The 26243-nt window shown below is 41.0% G+C and overlaps 1 protein-coding gene across 1 annotated transcript in view; it reads right to left on the reverse strand.

Annotated features, from left to right (window-relative positions):
* The window catches only part of ptprga (protein tyrosine phosphatase receptor type Ga), a 353219-nt gene that overhangs the window by 90898 nt on the left and 236078 nt on the right, over positions 1 to 26243 (reverse strand). Inside the window, exon 4 of the mRNA XM_044023374.1 lies at positions 22473 to 22621. Within this exon, the coding sequence (XP_043879309.1) occupies positions 22473 to 22621 (149 nt within the window). The remainder of the gene's footprint in view (positions 1 to 22472; positions 22622 to 26243) is intronic.

The following is a 26243-nucleotide window of genomic DNA, read 5'->3' on the forward strand; positions in this document are numbered from 1 at the left end:
TAGTGTGAAAGTAACATTTTGATCATTCATTAAAGCTGCTGTCAGTGATGCTCTCTTTTGGCAAACTTTTGAATTACTTCCTGTCCATCGCTGCTGTTAGCATTGACCTCCCTCTTCCCTACATTTGGTGAGAGGGACGGCTCTCTCCGGGCTCCTCAGATAAAAAAGTATCTCCTACATTAACTGTCGAAGACTGATAGCGTTTTCACACCGGCAAGCACCAGCCTGTTTCTGATTCAGCCTCTCGTTCCATTTGGAACCTTGGTGCTCTCAATGTGCGAGTTTTTTTTTTCGTTATTCCCTCCATCCATCCATCCATCTTCCACTGCTTTATCTTACACGAGGCGGCGCTGGTGTCAATCCCAGCTGACATAGGGCGAAAGGCAGTGTACACCCTGGACAGGTTGCCTGTCCATCACAGGGCCACATAGAGACAAACAAACATTCACTCTCACACCTAAAGTAGAGTTCTCAACAGGTCGGGACGGCCCAACAAACCTCACCAGACCCGTGGGTTCGGGCCAGGTTCGGTCCGAAAAATTCTGCAAATAAGGCGGGTCGGGCTTCCTTTTTTCCCCTCATAAAACACATTTCTTTTGTATCCATTTTTAATCCATTTCTTCACATTTCAGTTTGTAAATTATATGTTGTTTGATGTGAATCATCACTGTTCACGTGTGGTGAAGAGGTGGTGAATCTGGCTGCCCGCTTGATGGACCGGGGCAGACCTGACGCCCCTGCATGCACACCGGTTCTGCGCACCACTCCACAAAGCCGCACCATTCCTGTGGCCGAAATTCAACCAATTGCGGACGCTGACCGCTGACCAAATGGCAAATGTACAACAGTATGTGAAGTCCCGCCTGTTAGCAGCCGGTACCGGACGACCCAGCAAGCACCAGGAGGCGGTGCCTGCTGCAAATAAAACACCACGCTTCGATCAATGGGAAAATGTATTTCGGGCCGGGTCGGGTTCGGGTGTAAAGACACACGGGCTGGGTTGGGTCGGGTTGTAAATTTCAGGCCCATTGAGAACCCTAACCTAAAGTCCAATTAGAGTGTCCAGAAAGTTTTTGGACTGTGGGAGGAAACCGGAGAACCTGGAGACCGTGCAAACTCCATGCAGACAAGACTAGAGTGCTAACCACTACACCAACCATGTGGCCACATTTTTCTTACGATTTAGCCATTTTCACTCGTATGTTGTATTTGCTTCAAAAATATCCAACACACTTGACAGCTTTGAAATACACACCATTCTTAACCTTTGCACACACGTGTGGATAAAGTGGAAATTTCAGTTCAAAGCCGCAGTGGGAAAGGATCTCAAGGGAAATGCTGCTTGCCGTTTAATCCACAGATCCACAAAACACTAGTGTTTTGGGATGGCGACGCCCCCTCCCACCAGATGAGCACAGACGTGTGCTACAAATGCAACCGATGACTGAAGGGAAATCACTCCATCTCTAGTGCTCGGTGCTGTCCATACTGATACAGGTTTGATTGCACTCATTGTCCAGCTCTTCCCTCTTTTCTTTTTTTTTTTAGGTTGCTTTGCTGGAGTAAAGATATTTAGTAGTTGTATTTAAGGGAACTATTCGCAGAATAGAACAGCCAATAGGAGGGCCCTGTGAGGTGCAGATGTTTTATACTCTGCATCACTTGATTCACAAGCACCAAAGGGAAGAAAAAAAACCAAAATGCTGATGTTCAAGTAGAATATTAGAGGTAAAAACAGACGTGGTGTGGTTTTTGTGTGCAAAGAGAGTGTCTGTGTGTGTGTGTGTGTGTTTAAGATCATTATCAAACACAGATGTGATGTAGTGTAATGTAGCCAATGAAGCATTAATATAAGGGAAAGTAAGCACAGAAGACAGCCTCTCACCATGAGCAGACTGCAGTGATGAATCAGGCAGCCTGCACCGCTGACACCTTAATGCATCATTATTATAGATGTTCTAAGTGCCTTCTGAGGGAGGGAACAACGAGCTGATTTAAAGCTAACAACTCACCTGAAAAATAACTGCACACACATACATTCATTCTATGATGTTACAAGATTCTGTTATCTATCACTGTGAACAACTCTGCTCAGCGGTGCAGTGACGCTCGCTCTCTCTGTCAAACACGCACATTCTTTAGGGAGGTGGAATTCAAGATATTTTTCAAGTTAAATCCAAAACTAAAAGAAATGTTGTCCTGGATATGCAACTACTAAATTATGATGTTTAATGAATCATCATGCCAAGTATAAACCCTCCATCTTCCATGACCTACAGACTCTCATGTGAGGCAACTGTAGTTCCTTATTTGGGGGTCATCATCTAAATAAGGGATGACTTAATTGTTGATAACAAACAAACAAATACATAAATAAATAAATGTTCTTACTTGACTGTACAGAACACTGCTATGTGTCTCTTTGGGCTTTTGAGTAGATGAATGATGTAAATCAGGGGTGTCAAACATACGGCCCGGGGGCCAGAACCGGCCCGCCGCAGGGTCCAATCCAGACCACAGGATGAATTTGTTAAAATTTCACACTACGATTACAGGATCACTACGATCCAGATACCTGTGACTAAATGTTTGTGCCTTTTTAGATCCAGTGTGATGTTTTAATAGTACATTTAGGCACGATATTGTTGAAATTGCACTTCTATTTCTCAAGAAATTTCATGTTTTGTGAAAATATCCTTCATAAAATGTAAAACAAAGGTGAAAAAAAGCAAGGAGTTTTTGTTGTTCATAGGTTATTATGCTATTATTTTACTATTTTTACTGGACCGGCCCACTTGAGATCAAATTGTGCAGTATTTGGCCCCTGAACAAAAATGAGTTTGACACCCCTGATGTAAATGATTGCAAATAATGATACCATCCATCTGGTAATGGTATAACAACATCAAGTTATAAATGTTTAGTTAGTTAGTTTATTATCCCCCGTTCGTTTTCACGTTTTCTGTACATTTATATAACATACATTACATGTATGGCTTTGTTTTGTTCAAGGACGGAGATGGCTGAAGGTATTAAGCAAGCTTTATTGCATTTCATACTTTTAAAATCCCCTTCGTGAAGCTGGAAATGATGATTTAGTGTGTGTGTGTGTGTGTGGTGTCCTGTGATATTGCATGTGCGATGCGTGTGATGGCCTTGCCGTTTTGTTCTTGTAGGTTTGGAGTTTGCAGTGTTGCTGTTTGTTTTATTTGGTTGTGTGTTAACATTTAACACACACAGCGTAGAGGCATGACAGACGTTGTTTACATTGTTACACATGCACAAACACTGTGCCCAACACCTCTACTTAAGAATGTGGCATGAAATATTTGTGTTATAACAACACTATATTGTTATAACAATACAATAACATACCAACAATGCAAATCTTATGTAATGTAATTCCAGAGTGCAGTTTAGCTGTTAGGGAACATAATGTTTTTGAGACAAGCGTTGGTATGCAATAGTTAGGTTCACATTCAGAAAAGGCACAGGGCTGTTGCTTCAGGATTCATCATAGCAATCTAATTTTGCAAGTCTGCCTTATGTCTATGTCCTCATTTCCCGATTTTGTCTAAGGAGACAATGCATTTGAGTCCAAATTGTGATTAAGCTCCAAAGATTCCGGTCATTTCCTCCACTTTCGCAAAAACATATGTCTCTTCCCGGCAATATTATGCCCTATTTTTTCCCCTCAATTGGTTTTTAAGCATCACTTTTTCTGAAATAAACTTTGCCAAACCAACGGTAGCAGTGTGGCTGGATCTTAATTCATTTTGGATTTGGCAAAGAATATTACTGCAGTCAGTGTCGGCAAAAGATATTTAAATTCAAGTGTCATACACACAAGCATGTCTGCCTCTGGGCATTGTGACCATTAAATGTTTTCTATGGCTTTTTTTGTTTGTTTTGTTTCTTTTTCGACAGTTGGATGTTGCTGCATTTTGGGCTTGTTTATATGAATCTTGAGGATCAACCCGAGGTGTCAAGATTTTTATATCCTTGGCAGGAAGCTATAGCTGGGCTTTTATTAAAAAAAATATAAATAAAGTTGTCACTCTCCTTTTGTTGAGGATATTATTGTGAAATACGACATAAAATGTCTTGTTTTGAAGCTCATGAAGTTAGCATGACAGGTGAGCCCAGGGGGATGTACAGTCCTGTCTTGTTAACTCGGATCTCATCCCATGCTCTCTCATGTTGCCAAGTTTATAGTCAAAAGGGAAAATCCTGTGTGAATGTAGAGGCAGTTTAAGGGCCCACGATCAAACCGGCGTCTATAAAAATGAATGAAAGAAGTGTTTTTAAATAATTTCAAAAGAACATGTAGGTGTGTGTGTAGCAGCGAAATGAGGGAAAGGATATATGAATGGATATATGTTGTTTAGTTGTGCAAAATGAAGATTTCTATAAAAGAAGCCTAAATATTTTTCATTGATTTGTCATTTCTATTTTTTTTTTTTGCAGTACCTGCAAACATGCCATTATCAAAAGTTAAGTTTTGGCACAAAGTGTGCAGTAGTTGACATTGTCTGGGCTTGAACCTTCCACCTACAGCCCAAGGGCCCTCGCTGTAGGGAGTGCATGATCAATCGTCCTGTGCCAGCATGGGTTTCTGGTTTCCTCCCAGTCCGGCCATTTGCTCTGTAATTTATTTAGCAACTGTTAAGGTCTCATCAATGTTTCAGTGTGAGCATCTGTCTCTCAGATCAGAAGTGGACAGCTCTGAGTTTCAATGCAAATGCATCTTTAGCGTATTTTTATTTAAATGTTTAAAAGCAAACTAATCCACCCGCTCCATGCATGGTAACTTTCAAGATAGTTTCATGGCATACACTGAATACTAGTCTTTACTAAGTACTTAAGGCAGGAGCCTGGACAAACCAGTCTGAGAAAAAGCAGAAGCTTTGAATGCAAATGAAAAAGAACCACTTACATAAACATGATGCATAATACCGACGTTGAAACATCTGTATCTACATATACCTCATCAACATTCTGTCTGCTTTGTGAAGTCCACTGTATAACTTTAAAGACCCCCTCTTCAGCGACTGTCCACTGTGAACTGTAAGCATTTCTCCACTTCTCTGGGCCCATAAATTGATTTATTTTTATCAACACGTAAATTGTTTTTTCTCTTGGTTAAAGAATGATCGTTTGATCATACAGCGCGTTGAGTCACTCAGCCCACTCGACATGTCTTTCTCTTTCTCTCAACCTGTCGCTAAAACCACGCACACACATGCACTGCCAACAGCCACAGCTGCACAGTCAGGCTGGTTTAAAACATGATTTGGGCTTTGTGAAAAGAAATATGTGTGTATTAACAAACAGGGGCTTCACATGAGACATTTAAGATGCATGTTTAATGCCAGCGTGAACAGATGAAATGGACACGGTCCAGTTGTGATTTGATCTCTCTGGACGGGTCTCTGTGTCTCAGCTCTGCTATAGATTGGCACACTCTCCAGGTTGTCCCCTGCCTTCCACCCACCTTGCTGTGTCAGCTGGGACTGGCTCCAGCTCTCCTCAAGGATAAGTGGTATAGCTAATGGAATGGAATATAAGAATGGATGGAGCGCAGGTCACAAAAGCAACCTTGACTATACTGTACATTATTCTTGTCCATTAAGGAAACACATAATGCGCCTCCTTTTTGTCATGATTATGGGGGAAATGTAAACTGATGCTGGGTTTCCAAGGAGTTCAGTTCAGTTTGCTAAAGTACACTACATGTTCTTTCGCATTAGGAATAGTACCAAAGTAACTAGCCCAAACTATTCCATTTTTTTGGTACCTTTCCCTTGCAGTTCCAGAGTAAAATAGCATCGTAGAGTCAGCTGGATGCGTCCAGATGTGTACTACTCATCTGGAGTAGGGCTTCAATAGTTTCTATTTCATTTTAAGTCTCAGTGAGGACTGAAGATATTGAGTGCAGTCTAATAAATGATTGTAGAACTGATTGGTATCATGTGTTCACCTTCATAATAATTGGATGAATGTAACAAGGTAGCCAGTTGGTTTGACTTCATTCTCAGGGCTCGTGTAACTCAGTTTAGATGCATTTTCTGCATAAAAGCAAAAACTCTCATAAAAGTAAAGGCATTTGCTTCAAAGGGGAGTCAGCACTCCCACCCTCATCAAGGAACAGAGTAATGCAGAAACCTGCAGATAAGGAATATTTTATTGCAATTAATCAGCCGATTTAATATCAGATGTCTAACAAGAGATGCTTTAATGTGATAGCACTTTTCACACCTAATGTGATTTTTCACATTGCTAACACTCACCACTAGAAGGAGATATTACACTTACATGCTGCACCCAGGAAGACACACATGCACAGTCGCACACACACACGCACAGTCACGCACACACGCACATAGAGACAAGACAAGAACTGAAATCCTGACCGAAAAGAGAGAAAATCAATAACAATGTACAGAAGCAGTGGAAAGAGGCTTAAGTATTTCACTTCTGAGTACTCTCAAAAAGGAACAGGAACAACTCAGAAACTAAGTAAACCCTAAGTAAGATTCATTGGAGCTCTCAAACACTCTTCATGTGCAGTTTGTGTGTAGTTTTGGCCATTATGTGTTTCTGTTTCACACCTGACAGCACAGTAATCCCCAATCGGCATCAAGCATGGAACGATAGGCAAATTGCAGGTCACTGCTTTTGAAATTAAAATCAGTCAAGTCAAACAGTTGTTTCTTATCACAGATGGGAAAGATGAAGAATTTCCTTCTAAAATAAATTAGACATCTCCGTAAGAAAACACCTCCAACACGCACTGTTATTCTTCCAGCAAATCTCATGCCGTTTCACCATTGTGTTCAACATTTGTAATGCACACACTCAAGATTTCTATGAAAAAATCCCTGCCAAATAATAAAACACTGGATGTTCTGTCCTGAAAAATGGCTAATAAATATCACTCACTCATTTTCTGTCAATCAGTTTATCAGTTGTAGGACAAATTGATTCAGCGCTTTTCAAACCTACAAATCTACAAATCTAAAGACACGCAGACAGTTTCCACTTTAATTACAAAATGTCAATATCCCAATGAAAATTTAATTAAAAATGGGAGCGAACATCATGATTGTGATTTTAATATGATAAACTGTGTAGTCTATCAGCCTCCGCTTTGGAGTTGCCGGGAATTTATATGTCAATAACTGGAGGCAGGTTAATGAAATATGCTGCAGGCTCAGCATATATAGTCACAGATAACACCGTATAGCAGATATTTCCCAAACAATTCTGAGGCAAATGTTTACATAATGTCTGTTTCCAACCATAACACAACAATTAACAAAGGGTCTCAAAAGAAAGCTCTGCTGCCTTAGGATGCAAATGTAAAGCGAGAGGCTGGAAGTGTTGATCCAACCCAAAGTGAGTGACAGATCTGAGGCCACATAAGCAAAGCTTGGTGTGAAAGCAGACATGGACTGTATATCCTGAGAGGGAGAGAAAGTGAGGCCATAAAATGATGGTTTATTGCAGTCACCCTCTCTCTCTCTCTCTCTCTTCCTCGTTCGGATCCACATTTTGGGGTTTTGAATTCCCCGGCCTCGCTCAGCGCAGGAGAAAGGGCATCTATCAAAGAAGGTCATATGACGTGGTGTTGCTGGTTACTGGTGCAACACACTCGCTGCCTTTCATCTCCTTCAATGCCATTGCTTTACAGAAATGACTGGAGATGCAGAGACGGGGCTTTGCAGTCCCAGTTATGAGATATGTTTAGAGTATGCTGCGACCTAGTGCAATCTATCTTAAAAACCCAATTGAAATGCATTACGTGAGAAATAGCCCTGAGAGTCAGCTGTGGCTTTTTCAATTTCAGGAGTGTTGCTTTTTCATAAAAAGCCAAGTAAGAGGAGAGGGGGGTGTGTGGTGATATTGCTTTTGGCACAAACGGGGGGGAAAAAAAAGAAATTAAAATTAAAAAAACAAACAAAAAATGGTGGGGACTGACCCTATCAGTGAGCCATATTATTAAAAATGGTTTGAACGGACTCGGCAACTGGGACAGCATCTATTTGCCCTCTAGGTAGCATTGGGCTTTTAAAGAATTTTTCGGTGTCATTGAGGACAGGCACCAGGAAATATAACATTATTTTAGGGATGGCATGTGTTCCCTATCTGGAGGGAAGGCCAATCATAAATCTAAAAGAAATAAATATATATGTGTAAAAAAACAAAGGCAGTGCAGCTTGGCAGTCATCAGTTATCTTTTGAAGGTTTAATGGAATGTAGCAGGCTGGGAGAAAAAGCAAAAAAGTAGAGAGGGGGGGGATATAAGAAAGAAAAGGCAATAAATGAGGAGAGCACAAACAGAATAAAGTCTGAAAGGCTACATTTAAAAATAATGCAGGAAAAACTCCAAGGATACAGAGCCATAACTAACAAGATCAACAGCACAGAGAGAGGGACAGAGAGAGAGAGAAACATTCCCATCAACATAATATGGTTATATACGGAGCACCTCCATGTGTTCGCCTGCAACATCCAGTCACATTGATTTCCTTACCGCTGTTATGCTACAGGAGAAGAGAGCGACTCTTCACGGCCTCTGTCTGTCAGTGTGACAACACAGTCGGCCCCTGCATCCATGATCCAGTCAGTGCTCCGGCGACTACTGCATCACCACAGACAGCTGACAGCTCACCTCTCCTTTCATGAACAAATACATTGCGCAGACACACTCATTAATGCGCACAGGCACTTCGTTCATACATGATTAAACCATGCATTCAAATTCCTGCCTCAGCCTTCAGTCTGACAAAACACTGTTCTAAGGGTATGTGAAAAACGCCCAAGTGTCCTATCGCTCCACACCATACACCGTGTATCTCAGTTTCCATGGTGAGGTCAATCAGGTAGAACCAATATACTGAGCAGCCACCAGGGGGCAGCTCCAATGGTTGCAAAAATAACTCTGTTTGAATGGAAGACTGCGGAAAAATTTGTTTTTCATTTGATTTATAAAATCAGTTCACATTATCCTGTGGTGGTAATGGTCTCAATATCTAGTTTTGGGTCTTGTTCAATAACACATGATGTCCATTTTGGAACTTATGATCCCACTTAGAGGAAAATAGACGCTGAAGCATGGCACATATGACTGACAGCGGGAATCGTCCACGTTCCAACTGCAAAGCGCCAACATAGCATTGGCCAAATTGGAATTCTAGATTCTTCAAAAGTGAGGTTCAGATTCTTATCGGTGATGTCACTACTGGTTGCCACTTATTCCACACTGGCTACACAAACCTAATGTGTACGTTCCATACAAAAAGGTTAGAAAAAGTTACACTTGGGCAAATAGTTTCTATGTGCATTGTTGATTATAAGTACATAAACATTCCAGATTATACCCAGCAGCTAATATTCTTCTGTCTCTTTGGGGTGCTTAATGATACCGACTGGTACAGAAATGGTTATCATCATCCTTAGAAGCACCACAAGTCTATAGGCAGTCAAATAACTAATGTCATTTTGGTTCAGAAATGTAAGCTCACACAAATGTGTGGTTTGTAGAAACATATGATCCGGGGAAAATGAACTGCAATGCATCAGCTGGGCTCATGTTATCGGTTCATTTTCATAATGCAAGTTAAGTTTTGACAGTAATAGCACTTCATATGATGTGTAATTTGAAGCATCTCTGTATACATCAGGGCTTTTTTTTTCCAACTCACATAAGCCTTCACTATGGCTGCATTTTTCTGTTTGAACAGAGAATTTGATATTAAAATGTTAGCATTGCTGGATCCAAACAGGTTTGGCTGGTATCAGGTGTCCACCCTTTCATGCAGAGGTCAAACTTCAGGTTATAAGCACGATTACAGCCCGATCCATGGTTTTGAGAGCCATCAGCCCTGTAATTGATTGTTTTATCCTATGGAGTGTGTCACAATGAACCGCAATCAAAGCAAAATTGGGTAAACCTCATGACCTCATGTCAGAAAGACTGCAATGTTTGATTTTTATTCTCTGAGTGCTTTGCATGTACAAAACTAACAAGCTTAAGCTATGGACATGCACAAGTGGAGAGAGAGCAAGGAACTAGAAATTCTCTTTGAATTTGTAATTTGACAGTGAACAAAGTAAGGAGGCATCCATAGTTGTGTTTTCTTTTCCGTACACAACACAGCAAGTATCATACGTGCACCGATTCATTTGACATTGTTAGTTTACAGTTTTCTCTCCGCATGTAATGCTATCACATCCGCCTGGTTGGTGATTGGTACGTGTAATCATGTGTCTATTGATCAAGGCACGCCAAATTTTATGTGATCAATAATCTGACACAGTGACCCTCATAACAGTCAAAAAGACTGTGTAGTCACTGATCTAATGTTGGGCATGAGACTGGACAGCAAGATTATGGCTGAGCATCTCCAGCATAGAAGCAATGATGAAGGACTGAAGCTGTTGACACAGTGCTTTCTCTCTGTAGCTGATAAAGACAAGATATCCAACCAAGAGTCAGTGGTGGTACAGATTCTGCCCTTTAACAGGCTGAGATACTGTATGCTGCAATGCTCACTGAGCACACTTGGAGGAGGAGAAGAAACCAACTATTAAATACTAGAAAATACTGTTAATACGGAGATAAATGCTCTTAACAATTGTGGTGTTATACCTAAAGGATACACAGAAAAACACAGTGAATGCAAATAGAAATTTTGCTTGTTAACAAGAAAACTCCAAAGGGCACCTTTCAACATTTTACATTCCCTCCAGGCATGAACCTGAGATGGCAGAAATGTTACTTAGAGGAGGCAAAAGCCTCAACTGTAAAAGAAAGTGTTTATATTAACCCCGACTGGAGCCAGTGCAGAGCCAGTGATAGGTAACAGCCACGGACGGAGTATTGCACCACAAAGCTTGTCTGCCTGCTAATGAGCCGCTTTCTGTGTCCACAAGGTATCGGACGAGAAAATCAACTCTGCAGCTGTGTGTGCTGAGATCTGCAGAGAATAAATGCAGCTTTTTGTCTCTTGTTGTGTTGCCAGTTCCAGTAATGGAGAGGAGAAAGTGTTCATCCATTTATTGTTAACCATTGGCAAGTATTTCCTGGGCATACTGAGAGGAGAGCAGCCGCATCACCAGGGGCTGAATTCATTTCTGCTGCACAGGGATTGAATCCAGTGCCTGGGTTCACTCTTTATGGCCTTCATTCAGGGAGGTGGAAAGAACAGACCTGACTTTTATACACAATGTGATTGCTGTAATTGAACTGTAGTTTACTCAGCAATAAATATCACATCAACAATATGCTCCTGAAACATATAAATGCAATACTTTTATTTTTACGCCCATGTTTTGCAAGTTAAAAGGTTTCTGTAAACACAGAACACTTCTTACTTAAAAAAGTGACTGGTCCAAAGTACAGCTCTACATCATGCATTAAGTTGGCTCAGGAAAAGACAAGAAAATTGAAGATATCTTAAAACTTTAACTTAAATTAATGAAACATGGGAGCAAGTACGAAACTGTTGCCTATAAGTTTCTTGCTTGTTTATCAAAATCTGGTCGATAGGGACCCAAAAGCTTCTTTCAGGTTAATAACCTGAAAGAAGCTTTTGGTTCCCTATCGACCAGATTACACCACAGCTATATTACTTTTCAGCTATGCTGTCAGGCAATATATTTATATATTACATCCAGTCTCTCATTGTATTTTTAGCCACGGTGCTTTGTTGATGTTGGTTGAGTTAATACAATTGGACTTGGGTTTTTCAGCAACAAATACCACATCAATAATATATCAATATCTGTTAGAGGCCTGAAGCTTATTTCAGTTGATCACAGCTTTAGAGGATCTCAGCTTTATAAGAGATACTGGTTGATATCTGGGAATACTTAAAGCACGTTTATTTGTCTCAGTTCCTCAATTTTGCGAACAATATGTGCAGACACACTGATACCGATATGTTATTGTTATAAAATTGGCTTTAGCAATTAAATATTACTGCTAGATTATGCGGTCACTGAATGCAGCATTGTAACTACGCCAATGATTTTGAAACTGTAGGTCCAATTTCTGCTAGAAGACAAAATATTGTGGAAAATACTGAAAATGATTGTCATGTTAGCTTTTAAGTTCTCAGTATAGCAGTGTTGGATGTCATCCCGCCTGCACACAGGAAGTGATTTGTTTCACGTCAAGACGCACAATAGCAACATTGCGCCAGAAAAGTAAGATGGCTGCAAACAGGGTTTAGCGTGAATGAAAACACCAAGGGAAATTTAGAGAAGTTAATTCTACACCTCAACCAAACAATCCCTGGGCCCTGAACATACAAACTTCAATCCTCAGTCTGGTCTGATAGTATTGCTTGACAGAGTCCATTTTCAGGGTCCAGTGTGTAAGTATTAGAGACATATCATGGTGATATAATAGATTGTAACAAACAGAGGACTTAAACCAGCAATCTAATCTAATTCTGAATTGAATGACTTTTCTCTTGCTTCCCAATTATTACATCACAACAAGTGGCTGTCATGCTCTGTCAGGCTAATCAAATATGGTGTGTGGCCGCCCATACATTGCAGCTGACATGCTACATATCCATGTCACACACTTTGAAAAAGCTCCACTTGAGTGCTAAGCCGGTTTACTCTCTGCATTTTATGACCAAAATGTAATCAATCAGTCAGACACCTAAAAACTGGCTCATACTGCGCGGTGGCTAAAACATTGGAGCGTCCCCAATAACTTCCATCTCCTTTCTGTGTCTGTTCATCTGGACTGTCCAGTGTCACTGTTCCTGTGCTGATGAGATTTGAGCTGATGTAATGAACAGCCTTGTGTTGCATGATCATGACAGTGGTAAAAACCTCTGACAGTGCCAGTTTGCTGAAGTGCTTTTGATTTGTTTGACAAATATATGCCAAATAAAAGTTTACCGTGCCAGCTTATGAGTCCCAGTGAATGATGGTGTTTGCACTGAGCACACTGACTCCAATATTGTTTATTTTGTCATTTGCAGTCAGGAATTGACTGCCAGAAGCAATTAAGGAAACAAATGGTACCAAAAATAGAGGAGCATGAATTAGGCCGTGTCATTATTCTGCATCAGACAGGTGTTGTATTTCTCATATTGTGAGGAAAAGAATGGTGTGGTGATGCTCTCCTCCTTGTGATTTTGTCTGCGTGTCGGTGAAGGGTAAATTAGGAGATCTTTGCCCTGCGGTGTGATTAAACAGGGTCCATACAAGAGCTCAAACAGCTCCACAACAGGTTGTGTAAGCTGAGCATTCATTTCAATAAGGGGAACACACACGCTACAAATCACACACAACAGGAAACTGATGGAAACAAACACTTTGAATACAGTGTTTTGCAGGAAAATAGTACGAACAAATGAGAACTGCTAGCCGGTGTTATCATCATTCATCTGATGATTTAGGGGCCAGGATGTGCTTTCCATTTCCCACGCAGCAAAGGTTGATGGGAAATAAAATCCCATTCATCAATGACACATCTTTATCTGTGATACCTGCAGCAAAGCAAAGAGAGGAAATGTGTGTGTGTTTGTGTGTGTGTGTGTGTGTGTGCATATGTGTGAATGAGCGCACAAAACACACACCGCCTGTGCTCTCAGCCCCCCTATCGCGTGTTAATTTACAGTGCCTTTCTTATCTAGGCAGGTGGGTAAAAGCTGGCAGAGCAAGTTCTAGAGCCACACACACTCAGCCCTTCCCCCTCCATCTTTTCAACCTTCGCTCCTCTCGTTTATCACGTCTGGGAGGCTTGGGAGGAGGTTGAGATAAAAATGAGCCTTGGCAAGAGGCAGTCAGACAGAATGGATAGCTTAGCTCCTCAGCCAGCTACAGCGCTGATAGCACCCTCACCTGCTTGAGGGGACAGGTGAGGTCCCGCAGACTAGTATACTGGTTTACTGACACACTGGGGTGCATATCATAATGAATATGAGTGTGGTAAGTTCGTGACTGGTTTCAGATTTATAGCGGGTGAGGGGTAGATTAAGTTGTCTCTTAACTGGAAGCCCAAGTTGCTCGTGACGGCTGTGCTGGCAGCATGTGAAGGTGCATAAAAAGCACTGCACATAAATGCACTGTATGAACCGTTTCATTCATAAACGAGTCAAGCCTTTCATGCATGTATATGTTTCATATTCACTTCCAGTAGTGGGGATTCGTCACTATAGAAAACCACCCTCATTTGGATTTGCTTGAGTTGTACAGATTTCCTCATATTATTACCTCAACCAATTTTCTATGGCTACCATCTTCTCTGTTGTCTCTTTTGACCGAACCAAGATTGTGCACCAAACCAAACTGACGGTGGGCAGATGACAAATTGTACATCACTGGGACTAACCTCTGCGCACAGTTCTTTGTGGCATGAATTCCACATAGCCTTCCTTTAAGCTCCAACCATCCATTCTAGGTGTTTCCATGTGCAAAACTGTTGTGTTGTTTTTTTTCTGGCTTTATTTTTAGGAAAAGAGACTCTAGGGACTGCTGTGTAAGAAATTCCGAGGAGATCAGCAGTTTCACAAACCACTCGTCTGACATCAGTTTATGCTTGCCAAATGTTCCTCTTTCTCCTGTGATTGATAACTCTGTCTGTTTGCCAATAAATGTGGTATATCGCCGAAATCACAGCTTGCTGGTAACAAACTGGACATAAAAAGTTTGACAAGAACCTGCACAGGAACGTTATGATGCTATGAATCTAAGTGGAATTGGCAACAGCGCTGCAGAGCAGAGTTTGGGTGATAATACTCAGATTTAAATTTAATGAAGGGAAATTGTAAATAAACAGCCTCGGAGTGACACACATTGTCGAACTCATTACTTCCCATGTTCACCGTGGTACATTGCAACAACTGTCAAAAATAAACTCAGCTCTCTCTTTGAGTTTCTAAACTTTTTGTCTGTGTTTTAGACGCAAAGACAAGTAAACACTGGTTTTCTCCCATTAATACAAATGCTGATCTCATCCATCCTCCATGCTCACTTCCTGGTAAGTTTCTTAAGTGTGAACAAGATAGTTGCCATTATTTTCTGAACAATTAGGATTGTCTTTACAACTACTGAAAACCCGTACATATACATTATTCTCAGCTTAAACAAATGGCTGATCGTAAAAAGCAAATAAACTGCTTTCTCTACCACCCAGACTGAAATTGCCATAAATACGTAACTGGCTCTCAATGTTGTGTGTGTTTTGTCGTTGCGAGTTGTTGGACGGATTTCAGTAGGTATTGGGTGAAAACCTTGAAACTCTGCTTGCAAACAGCAGCCTCTTGAAAAGTCATTTTCAACTATCGCGTATGCATGCATCTGAAAGTTGTTTTTTTTCCCACTTGACCTTGGGCACAACCACACAAATTCCTCAATGAGAGCACCTGCAGCACCTCTACTGTGAATATAACGCACAGAGCAGTGTAAAGAGCGGGTACAGGACATGGGAGTGAGCATACCCACACGCACACACGCACATACACACAGGACCCGCTGGGTGTGACACACTCCGGCTCAAGACCCGTGCCGTGCTGCCTGCCAGTGCTGTGCTTAGCATATTAACCACAGCATTACCGTTTAAAGCAGCAGGTGGGGGAGCAGCGGGTCCCTACTTCATCATGCCATTCACGGGCTCTATTAGGCTACAATTACTAAATGGCAAGGCTTGTAAATCATACATCATTCATGCAGAGAAAGAAGAGAAGGCACACGAGCAGCACAGTCTATCTTCACCACCGCCCACTGCAAGGCAGTGAGCTGCCAAGGTACGAGGTGCAGGAGGATAAGGAAAGGAAGGGAAATGAAAGGATGGGATGAAAAACCAAGTAAAGGCAATTTTGGTAAATAAAATAAGTAAAGGAAATTCAATTGAAAAGAAAAACAAGTGTAGGTTTAAAAAAGAAAAAAAGAAAAAAAAGAAGTGGGAAATGAAATGTTACAACACTTCTCTAAAACTGGAGAGTGTATTTTTATGAGGCCTGCTGTGAATGTTTATGATCACCAGAATGAGAATCATACTGCTGCTGGTGAACCAAGACCTGTCACTTAAAACCACCATTACATCGTCACCCCACAAGGTGCATGCGCATCTAAAAGGGCAGGTTGACGGGAAATGTACTGAGATTCAATCAGGCCTCCCACGCAGTCTATTTCTGACACCGCAGGAGCCTTCCTCTACCGGCACCCTTAAGAAAAATAGCGACAAAACAAAACCAATAACAAAATACAAATCTAGAAAATGAAGCCTAATCACATTTCCCCTTACTTAAAATTCGAGCAAAACAAGCTTGATCATTCTACCCAGCACGAGTTACATCATGGGACTGCTGACAGGCATTTAGACTGTTCCTCCACCTCCTCTTGATGTTATTAAAGTTGTCATCATTTCTGCTATTATTGATGTTGAATCAGTCCCTGTGGTCTTCACTGTGAAACAACACAGCTACGACAAGTGCTGTGTGAGGCTGCTCATTGAAGCTGACTGGTAATGTCCACATGGTAAAATGGTAATGTTGGACTGCCCCATTTAATATTGGGCTGCGGTATCATCTATTATCACGACTGATTAATCTTGTGTGAGTTGGTCATCCATAACAAGTGATCAAATTGTAAAATATGTGTCCAAAACCTCAAAATGTAGTGTTTTTACACAAATTAAAGACATTTTGTTTTTGTGAAACAAATAAATGCAATGACTTAAGATTTGCTTAATTGTTGCAGCCTTAATATCAGGATAACCATCGTCAGATATAGCATAAATCAGCTGAGGTAGATGGAGATTAGTGCTGCAGAGCTTTGGTCATAAACCTGAGTACCGGACAAACTGAATTGTTGACCTGATGATTTTAATAACTGAAAAAGTCTCTCAACTTTCCTGAAACACAATCCACATTATTATAAGCATGTTTAATCAAAAGCCAAAACCATTGACAAGCTGAAAGTTCCACAGGCTCAAATAGGATACAATTAATATTTGTATAAAATCTGGGTAGTCACGTTTTTTAAGGTATGAGGTAATGAAAAATAGTCAGTGTCTAAGGCTGTCAGTGAGAAAAACAGTGAGAAAAAACGCAACCCTGAGGTTTCATAGACTTAAGTATCCATAGATTTGACTTAGTGAGCCTATTCTTAAATGGCTTTGTGCCCCCACTGGCAAACACATCTTTAGTGGTGACAAGTGCTTGTATCTCAGACTGGTTCCTGGTGCCAGCAACATGCACAACAAAGTAATTGCTGCAGCTAAACAAACTCCCAAAACTATCGAGTCAACCTACAGTTTCTACTGTTTTGTGACACTGCCCAACATCGATTTTAATTTATTCATGCAGAGCCCTCTAAACTTAAAATATCTACACAACACCATCCACGGGAATAAGGGAAGACAAATTCATGTTCAGCAATAAAAAAAAAAAGGAGCTTGGTTTCTTAATTTGGTGTGAAGCATTACCCCATTTATGTTAGTGTCTTTGTCTTGTTTTGATCTCACCCTTGATAAAAGAATTGAATTCTAATCATCTGGGGATGCAACATCTCAAAGCCGCTGAATGTAGGTCAGTTGAAAAGAGACAGAAATGCTGTGCCATGACTAACAATTTGACAACTGGGGAGATCTTTTGTGAATCATTCTCTACAATATTGCTAACTAAAGCAGAGCAGCCCATCGTGACTAAACGTGACTGAGAGGAGAGGGGTAAGTATGTAAGTCTGCATTGTTAGCTCAACTTTTATGAAACTCATTGCCAAAGCAGGTTCTACATACATTTTCCTTTTGACAAACTACATATATATTCTCTACACCAGGGGTGTCAAACTCATTTTTGTTCAGGGGCCACATCCGGCACAATGTGATCTCAAGTGGGCTGGACCAGTAAAATAATAGCATAATAACCTATGACTAACAAGAACTTCATTTTTACAAAACATGACATTTCTTGAGAAATATAAGTGCAATTTCAACAATATCATGCCTAAATTTACTATTTACACATCACACTGGATCTATAAAGGCACAAGCATTTAGTCACAGGTATCTGGAAGTGAAAAATATTGCATTTGACATTACGTTTAGATTGTAATCGTAGTGTGACATTTTAACAAATTCATCCTGTGGGCCGGATTGGACCCTCTGGCGGGCCCCCGGGCCGTATGTTTGACACCCCTGCTCTACACCAATAGTAGTTTTGGTAATCTTAGCTCTATAAAAATAGCTATAGGAAACATTAAAGCGGCTTATTATAGAACCCTAGTTAGCGTAGTTACAGTAGTTCAGTACTAATCCTTTGACTGCAATCATGTACATGTACACCTTGATTCTTGACCTGCAGGTGAAGAAACAACCAGCACAGCATCCACTTCTGATACACTTTACACCAGACTGCAGCCCATCAACTGGAACACATCCTGAAGTATGTGAGTACATGAAGGCAACACCTATAGATCTTGCTGACTGGCCAGCACCATCTGATGCACTTAGAATGCAATTAGTCAGAAGGTCATTTCAGGCAAAATCATTAAGAATTTATTCTCCTTTTTTAATATGGAAAAAAAAAAAATAGCTGGTACATTTGAAGAGCAATTTTATTTTATGACATAAATATTTCATATTGCATCTCGTGGTGATCCAGTTGTGGTGGGGGCACCAGTTACTAATCTCACCTATGGCAACGATGTCATCCTTGATCTTTCTTAATCTGACCGCTTAACCAGAGAATCTGACAAACTGAGACAGAATGAGAATTGTTCCTCTATTTATATTCAAAATATTTACTATTTCTAAGATGGTTTTTGTCTTCTGTCTTGCACGGAATCACTGATTGGTGGATGCGTGAAAAACATTTTTTTTTACGTGGAGCATTAAAGCGACAAATAATCGATGATCCTTGAATGTGATTAGTGAACAGGTACAGAAACATGCAAAACTGAAGCTATTATGACAGCATATATGACGATGACAGCTATAAGTGGAAACATGCGCCATGCTCTCTGCGTGTGCATGCATGCGAGTCCATATATCAGTTTTCCATTCTCTCTCTGCAGAGAAAACACTGTGCGGTGTAGCAGCAGACAATAACAGTGAACCAGGTGCTGGAGAGCAATCAAAACATGTGTCCCTATCTCACCACTGGTGCTGTGGCCATGATGCAGCATCAGAGAACATGCTGAGAGAATGTTACAGTGTCGTAAGAACAATTCACCCTTGATACACAGGTAGCACATGTTTTGCACCCAGTGGTTAAATTTCCTCTGGTGACACACAGTTGCAGTATGACAAGATTTTTTTTTCAAGGCTTACATAACGTGTGTGTGTGTGTGTGTGTGTGTGTGTTGGGTTAAGTGAAATTGAATGTTTAAGGGGCCAAACTGTGTTTGAGGCCATCCAAATCTGAGGAGTTAATCCAAATTTGTTCAAAAAACATGCCAGACAACACCTTTACTGGCACAATGTCGTTGTTTCCTCTGTCTAACTTGACTCAGAGAAATCACTTCCAGGCTGTCATCGGGCAACACAATCTAAACACAGCTATACCAAGAAATAAAGAAAGAGAGAGCCGTGCGGAGCTAATAGGCTTGATCGGCATTGTGGGGACAGACAGTGGACATTCATGCACTATAGTGTTAATGTTTCTAGGTGACTTTAAAGCATGCACAAATCTTGAAATCTTTGTATCTGCCCTAGGGAGAAAAAAGTTTGCGAACCGCTTGGGTACACAAACAAAGAAGGAAACATTGCAATGAACCTGCAGCTGTAAAAATGATGTACAGCACTATGGGTATATGTATTCACAATGTATCACATTCTCCGTCCAGTGAATCACAGAGCTGACTACACCATAATCAAGATTCTGTGAGGCACTCAGCCTCCTTTGCCCTGAGCATGCAGGTCACTGCTTTGTCATATCTGGAATTACTTTTACCTTTCTTGCAACTCACACACACACACACACACACACAGGTCCTGGCCCACATTCATCCCAGATAAGTGAGAACGACCACACATTGATCAGTTACTGAGGCAGCAGACGTGATGCAGGTTGAAGTGTCTAATTGGAAGGTGAAAATTCATCGGGTAAGGTCAACACTGCAGTCTCCATATTTGTTTCTATGTATATGAACGCGTATGTTACGAGAAAACAGGAGGATAAATCCCAGCCACAGGTCAGCTGCGCACTGACTAACACACCGTTAGGTTAATGCCTCCACTTACTTGGAGTGAATTAACTTGGGTGTTGGCCAACTGGAACGTCTTTATTCACATACACCACCAGGAAATAATAATGGGAAATAGGCATGGGATGGTACTATGAGAATCTGATGGAATGATAACCTCAATCACAAATATCACAGAATCACAGTGCCGTGATTAAAGCCCTACAATAGCATGTCCTTCAGCTGTATTACAACTGAAAACAAAGCTAATGTACTGTTTGCACCAATGCAGAGGCGTTGTGTTACTTAATGCCACACAAAGAATGATCGTAAAGTTGTTTTGATAACTTTTCATTATACCCAAGGTATAACTGCCACTATTACTTCTACTACTATTACTACTACTACTACTAATAGTAATATAATTCCATTAAATAAATTATAAAAATAGTTTGAAACCTCAATTTTCAGATATTCAGCCGCATATAATATCTGGTTTATTTTCCAGGTCCTAAAATATGAACACTTTTCACACACATAAAATAACTTGAGGCTATCTCTATCTCTGAAAGGCTCCGCCCATTAATTGTAAGACTCTCTTTTAGCTTCTTTTACTTTTTTGGTTGCTTTTTTTTAGCGTGGGCAGTTGTTTCCAATGCTGGAATAGTTACCCTTCCACAGATGGGATGTGGGTGTGCTACGAGTAAAACAGCCAAGAGGAGTGCATTGGTCAAAATATCCTTCCCCATGCCAGATTTTCTCCAAGGCTGAAAAAAAAGAGTCTGGAGGACATGCAGAAGTCAATTTCAGGATTGGTGAATTATTGATCATTAACAACAAAAATATATTGCCTACCAAGCTTGAACAAATCACCACAAAATGATCAGGCTCAGTTGTTGCCCTAGGAAAATCATCTTAGCTGAGCCATCCTGCCAATCAACGTTGTACTCTGTGTGTGGAAGCTCAATACGAGGAAACTTTGCCTTGCTGACGTCTCACATCGATTTAGAAACATAGATCCACACTGGTTTGTCATGAATTGAGGTTGCGTGTTTTGAGCAGAATCTCTGAATTCCTCACCTGCGGGCAAGCAGTACTTCTAAAATCAAATGAAGGGGATAAATGCATCACCACCACACTGGGCTATCTCAACCACTGACACAAAGGCACCTATATGCCACATTGTGAAAAGGTTTGAGACGAGAAAAAAGCGAGAGAGAGAGTTTGGAGCGGAAGGAGAAGATTACAATATCAAGCAGATCTGTCGGCGAGCTGATCTGCCAAATGTCAAGCAATACATATTCATCTGTTTGGCCAGCCGTAGCAAAGAGGCAGTGGTCTACGAGAGGTCCAGACAGAGCGATGGATGACATTTCAGCATTCAAGAGACTGACAGATGCAAACAAATAACAAGCAAATACACAGACACAGGAAGGCACACCCATATCTACTAAATCATAACGAGTTTAGTTGGAAAAAGTTAAAGTTGGATGCTAAAAGAGCCTCTCACGCCAAAATAAAAAAAAAAGATAATTCCTGGTCTTGACCGTTTGCTGGTGGTTAATTTGATGTCACACTAAAGTACCTGTGCATCTGTGACCTTAATGCCAAATGCCACACTGTCCCCTACCTTCGTGTTCAGAGGATGTTGTTGCCTATACAATCTATGGGTGTACGAAATACCAAAGTGTGGGTGTTTTTTTAAAACTTATTTCAAGCACAATCTTACTTGAAGCTTTATAAATATGGGACGAGCCAATGATTTCACTGGGAGGGAGTTGCATAATGTGACATGAGACCCAGCCACAACAGCCACAAAATAAATGTATTATTATCATTATTATTATTATTATTATTCTTATTGCTCTAGGAGTGGAGGCTGTTTCATACTGAGACACTAACATACTGTAGAAACATTGTGTGCATGCATAGATAAAATGTATGTGGATCACGGATAGGCCTCTACAGCCATCAGCGGACAGCCTTATGGAGAAGACAGTCATACTCATCTCGAGTGACCACCAATGATGACGATGATGATGGTTTTGCGTGTGTGCAAGTGTGTGTTCAAATCAGGATCAGAATTCTTATGAAACATTTGCCTACAGTTCTCCTGCTATCGTGATGATGTTATTTTATATACAGTCTTTTTTTAAAAGAACAGAGCTGAGGACTCCATTCACTATAATGAGGCCAGCGTGGCAGTGTTCTAAGATGTAGATCACAGAATCTACATCCCTGTCAAAACAAGGAAAGTACTTGCTGTCAGGAATGGCTCGTTCCTGAATATGTCAAGGCTGTTAAATTGAGCTTACCTCCACAGGGTAGCGCCGGCCGTTGATGCTGTGTTCAGATCCATCAGATCCGTTGCTGGGACCCCAATGAAACTCCACTTTTTCTGCCTTAAATCTCCCCGGTAGGCCTGCTCCTCGAACAAAGTATTCATCCTTCAGCATAATTGCCACTGGCAAAAAAAAAAGGAAAGGAGAACAGACAAAAGAAAGAGCAAAGAAAGAGTAAGTCGTCAGACATAACCCATAAAGAACTTTTGCAGCAATCATTATAATCATTCCTCTTGAAGAAACAGATGACAGAAATTGGTGTCTGTTGACGTGAAGGCACATTTCAAAGACGACTGGAAACGCAATCAAAACTTGTGCGCGAGGACACATGCACGCCGTGAAAACTATTTTGGTTCTGAAGAGACACAGACCAAAAAGATGTGTCCAGGCGACGTCTTAAAGGTGGACATGAATGAGGAGTGCTCACACAAGACCGTTTCTGTCATTTTCCATCAGCCTGGAAGGCAACTTCTCAAATGAAGGGCTAATTTGCCAAGCAAAATTGTTCTCTTCGGGCACTACAAATTGCCCTTGCAGAATCCTTTGTTATTCCATCACATATCGCTAAAATACATTGAAAATTGAGAGGAGGGCCTTATTTTCACCTTCACAAATGGCTTTGAGACAATTCCCATGTTCCATTAATCAGTGTGGCCGCCTCACACACCATTACATTAGATTGTTCTGTTCCATTTATAGAGGGAGCTCTTGGGTGAGGAGGGCAAACGGGTTCATCATTTCATAAAAGCGGTGGCTAAGAGTGTGAATCATGAATTATCATGTACACCTGAAAACAGAGGAACACAGTATGCTAATGCAACAAACAAGAGGGTTGAACATGGTAACCAAAGTAACCAAACCAATACAATCAGTTTAAAGACACATGTTTGATGACACAGAATGCATTAGTTAGAAACAGGCAAGATGTATTCACCCTAGTCTAGTTTAACTACAATGCTGTGAACTGTGATGGTGATGAATGACAGACAGCATTGTTCTTGCATTACACATTTTACTGAAGTAGTCATTTAGTCTAAAATGGCCCTGTATAACTATGTCCAACAAAGAAAGTGTGAATCCCCCAGAATGTGAGTGTAAATATTTAGATCTGGATTCTCACAGCCAAAGCTCTGGCACATCAAGTCGAATCAGGAAACATAAACAACTATACTGCTACTCCTGCAGTTTTAATGATCGATTGTTAAAGCCAATGAAGTAGGTAATGTTTGTAATGTTAGTTAAAGACATTTCAAAGGACTTATGAGTCCACCTGCGGGCTCTACACTGAACCGATTTGAAAGTGTTTGTATATGTTACTGCTGCAGAGAAAGGCAAGCAGGATAATGCATATTTTACTGGGACAATTACATATTAGTTTATGACAGGGAGGGCATCATGATAGAGACTGAGCCTCCACATGGTGATGTGCACCAGATGTTGGCACTGCCCCATCTTTCAGGCTGCACTATCAAAATATAAACCCTCTGTCTTTATTCAGTTACGTAGTAATGCTAAACTTACTAAACACGTGGCTCTGTTTATCCCAAAGCCATGCAGTAACATTTGCATTTCCATATCACCTTCCCTTATGTTCTCTCTGTTTGCTGACACAGATGAAAATGAGAGGATCCCATCAATCAAAACTCAGCTTTAGAAATGCAAGGTAAAACACAAGGTGAGGAGAGTGAGAGGAAAAAAACAAAGAAAGACGGTGATTAGATAAGGTTACCACAGAGACATTTGTACACTAAAAGGCTGTTTAACGACACAATCCATGTATCATAACTGAATATACCACTCATACTGTGACTGCAAAAGCTCTTTACTAAAAGGCAACTGTCCTGCCATTATCAAAGTATATGTAAAGTGTAAGTAAAGAATATTACTTTATAATAAATGTCAACTATTTTGGCTTAAGTAAGTCACATTGTTGTTTTCTTTTGTTTTTTAATGCATACCTAATGTGTTTCCTCTGTTTCATTGCGCCTTTTCACACTATACTATATCTTCTACACAAACTAGAAGATATAAACAAAATGACCTACACACTTATGTCCCTTCTTCTGCAACAGTAAGTTGGACACTGGCATAAAAGACATTTGTTTATAATGAAGTTGACAGAAATCAAATTTCCCACACACAGACAAAAAAAAAAAACAAGCTTGGCACACAGGTTAACAAGCTAAACCTCATTAACTGCTCATTAAGGGTGATGCTGGGAATATCTGGAATATTCCAAACTAATCATTAACATATGCTGGGGTGTTGCAATTTGGTCACGATTGTCACCCCAAACGTGAGAAAACACTTTAATCTGGTAGCTATCATTAGGTACACGACAAAGCTCGGAGGTCTGTAACCGAATCATGTCTTTGTATCTTTCTATCACAGGGTAGTTGCTGTTGATGTAAGATGTGTGTGGTACCTCATTAACTGTAATACATTTCTATTTGCTCCTCAGCAATAAACAGGAAATAACTTTGAGAATGATAAGAACGTTTTTTGTCTTTTCATCCACACGTAGTTGACGCAAGATCAACAATTTCAAGTTGCGACTGAAACTAGTGCTGTGCAGGAGTAGTGGGGTTATGCAGCCCTGATTTCACAGCTCCATCACAGCAGTCAGCAGCAACTCCACCAGGTGATCCTTCCACAGATAAAACGCTCATCTGTTGTTTAGAATCTGTGCAGAAGCCATGCATTATTCATGGAGAAAGAAAGCACAGGGACATTTGTCTTGTTAGCCATGTATTATGTAGCTGGGGGAGAGCAGAAGCTGGGCGCCATTTTGTATCACAGCTGTTGTTTGTGTTGCCATTTTTACATGGCTCTTCACATGCTGCTGCATACCAAATCCATTTAAATAATGCTCACTGTGTTTCTGAAGTTGCAGGTGGCCATCATCATCATCATCATCATCATCATCAATAGCCACTTTTGTTCTCTGCGGTGCTTTGGGGTAATGGTTTGTACTGAATGCCCGGGGATGGTCCGCATCGAACATGTCATGGGTATTTTTCATCTTGACTGCAATGATGAGGTCTTCTCTTTCTCCATCTGGGTCTTTCGCTCTCGTTTCACTGTTTGTGCCAGCGGGTGTCACCGCTTGTGATCCTCTACCTGAAGGTCAGCTGGCCCAGTCCCACTCCCACAGGGAATGAAAGGACACAACACGTCGTCTGTCTCGGCTGACCGAGGTACCTGCGCTCGCATCTCCGCGACGCGCTCCCGCCCGCTCACGCGTGCAGTGACGAGGAGGCAAGACATTTACTCACTCTCTGTGACCTTAATCAGTCACTGGATATTGGGAACAAAAGTGGGTACAGCAGCAAGGCTGCATGGGGAATTTGCAAGTACAGTGGGATACTCCACTTGTTCACCTCCACTGTACCCCATTGGTCATACTATAATTAGACAAAAGGCATCCACACCTGTATAACCCATTGTTTAAAGAATACAAGGACATACAAATGGGGGCGTCACAATGAGCTGAAAAAATCTAAGCATGGAATGCTAGACTGACGTGGATCCTCACTTTAGTATGACGTGAATTGCGGCCACAAGTGGAAAGGCCAAGCACCTCTCTGTGGACATGAAACATGGGAGAGTACGGAGGGAACCTAATTACACAGCTAGTGGGGAAAGAAATTGGAGAATATAAGGTTATAGCGGTCTCTTCCCCTCTCCCCTTATAGAGGGATTTGAATTAGGGCATTCACAACAAAGAAAAGCCTGCAGGTTTAG

This window comes from Solea senegalensis, linkage group LG4, assembly GCF_019176455.1.
Source record: "Solea senegalensis isolate Sse05_10M linkage group LG4, IFAPA_SoseM_1, whole genome shotgun sequence".
Lineage (NCBI taxonomy): Eukaryota > Metazoa > Chordata > Actinopteri > Pleuronectiformes > Soleidae > Solea > Solea senegalensis.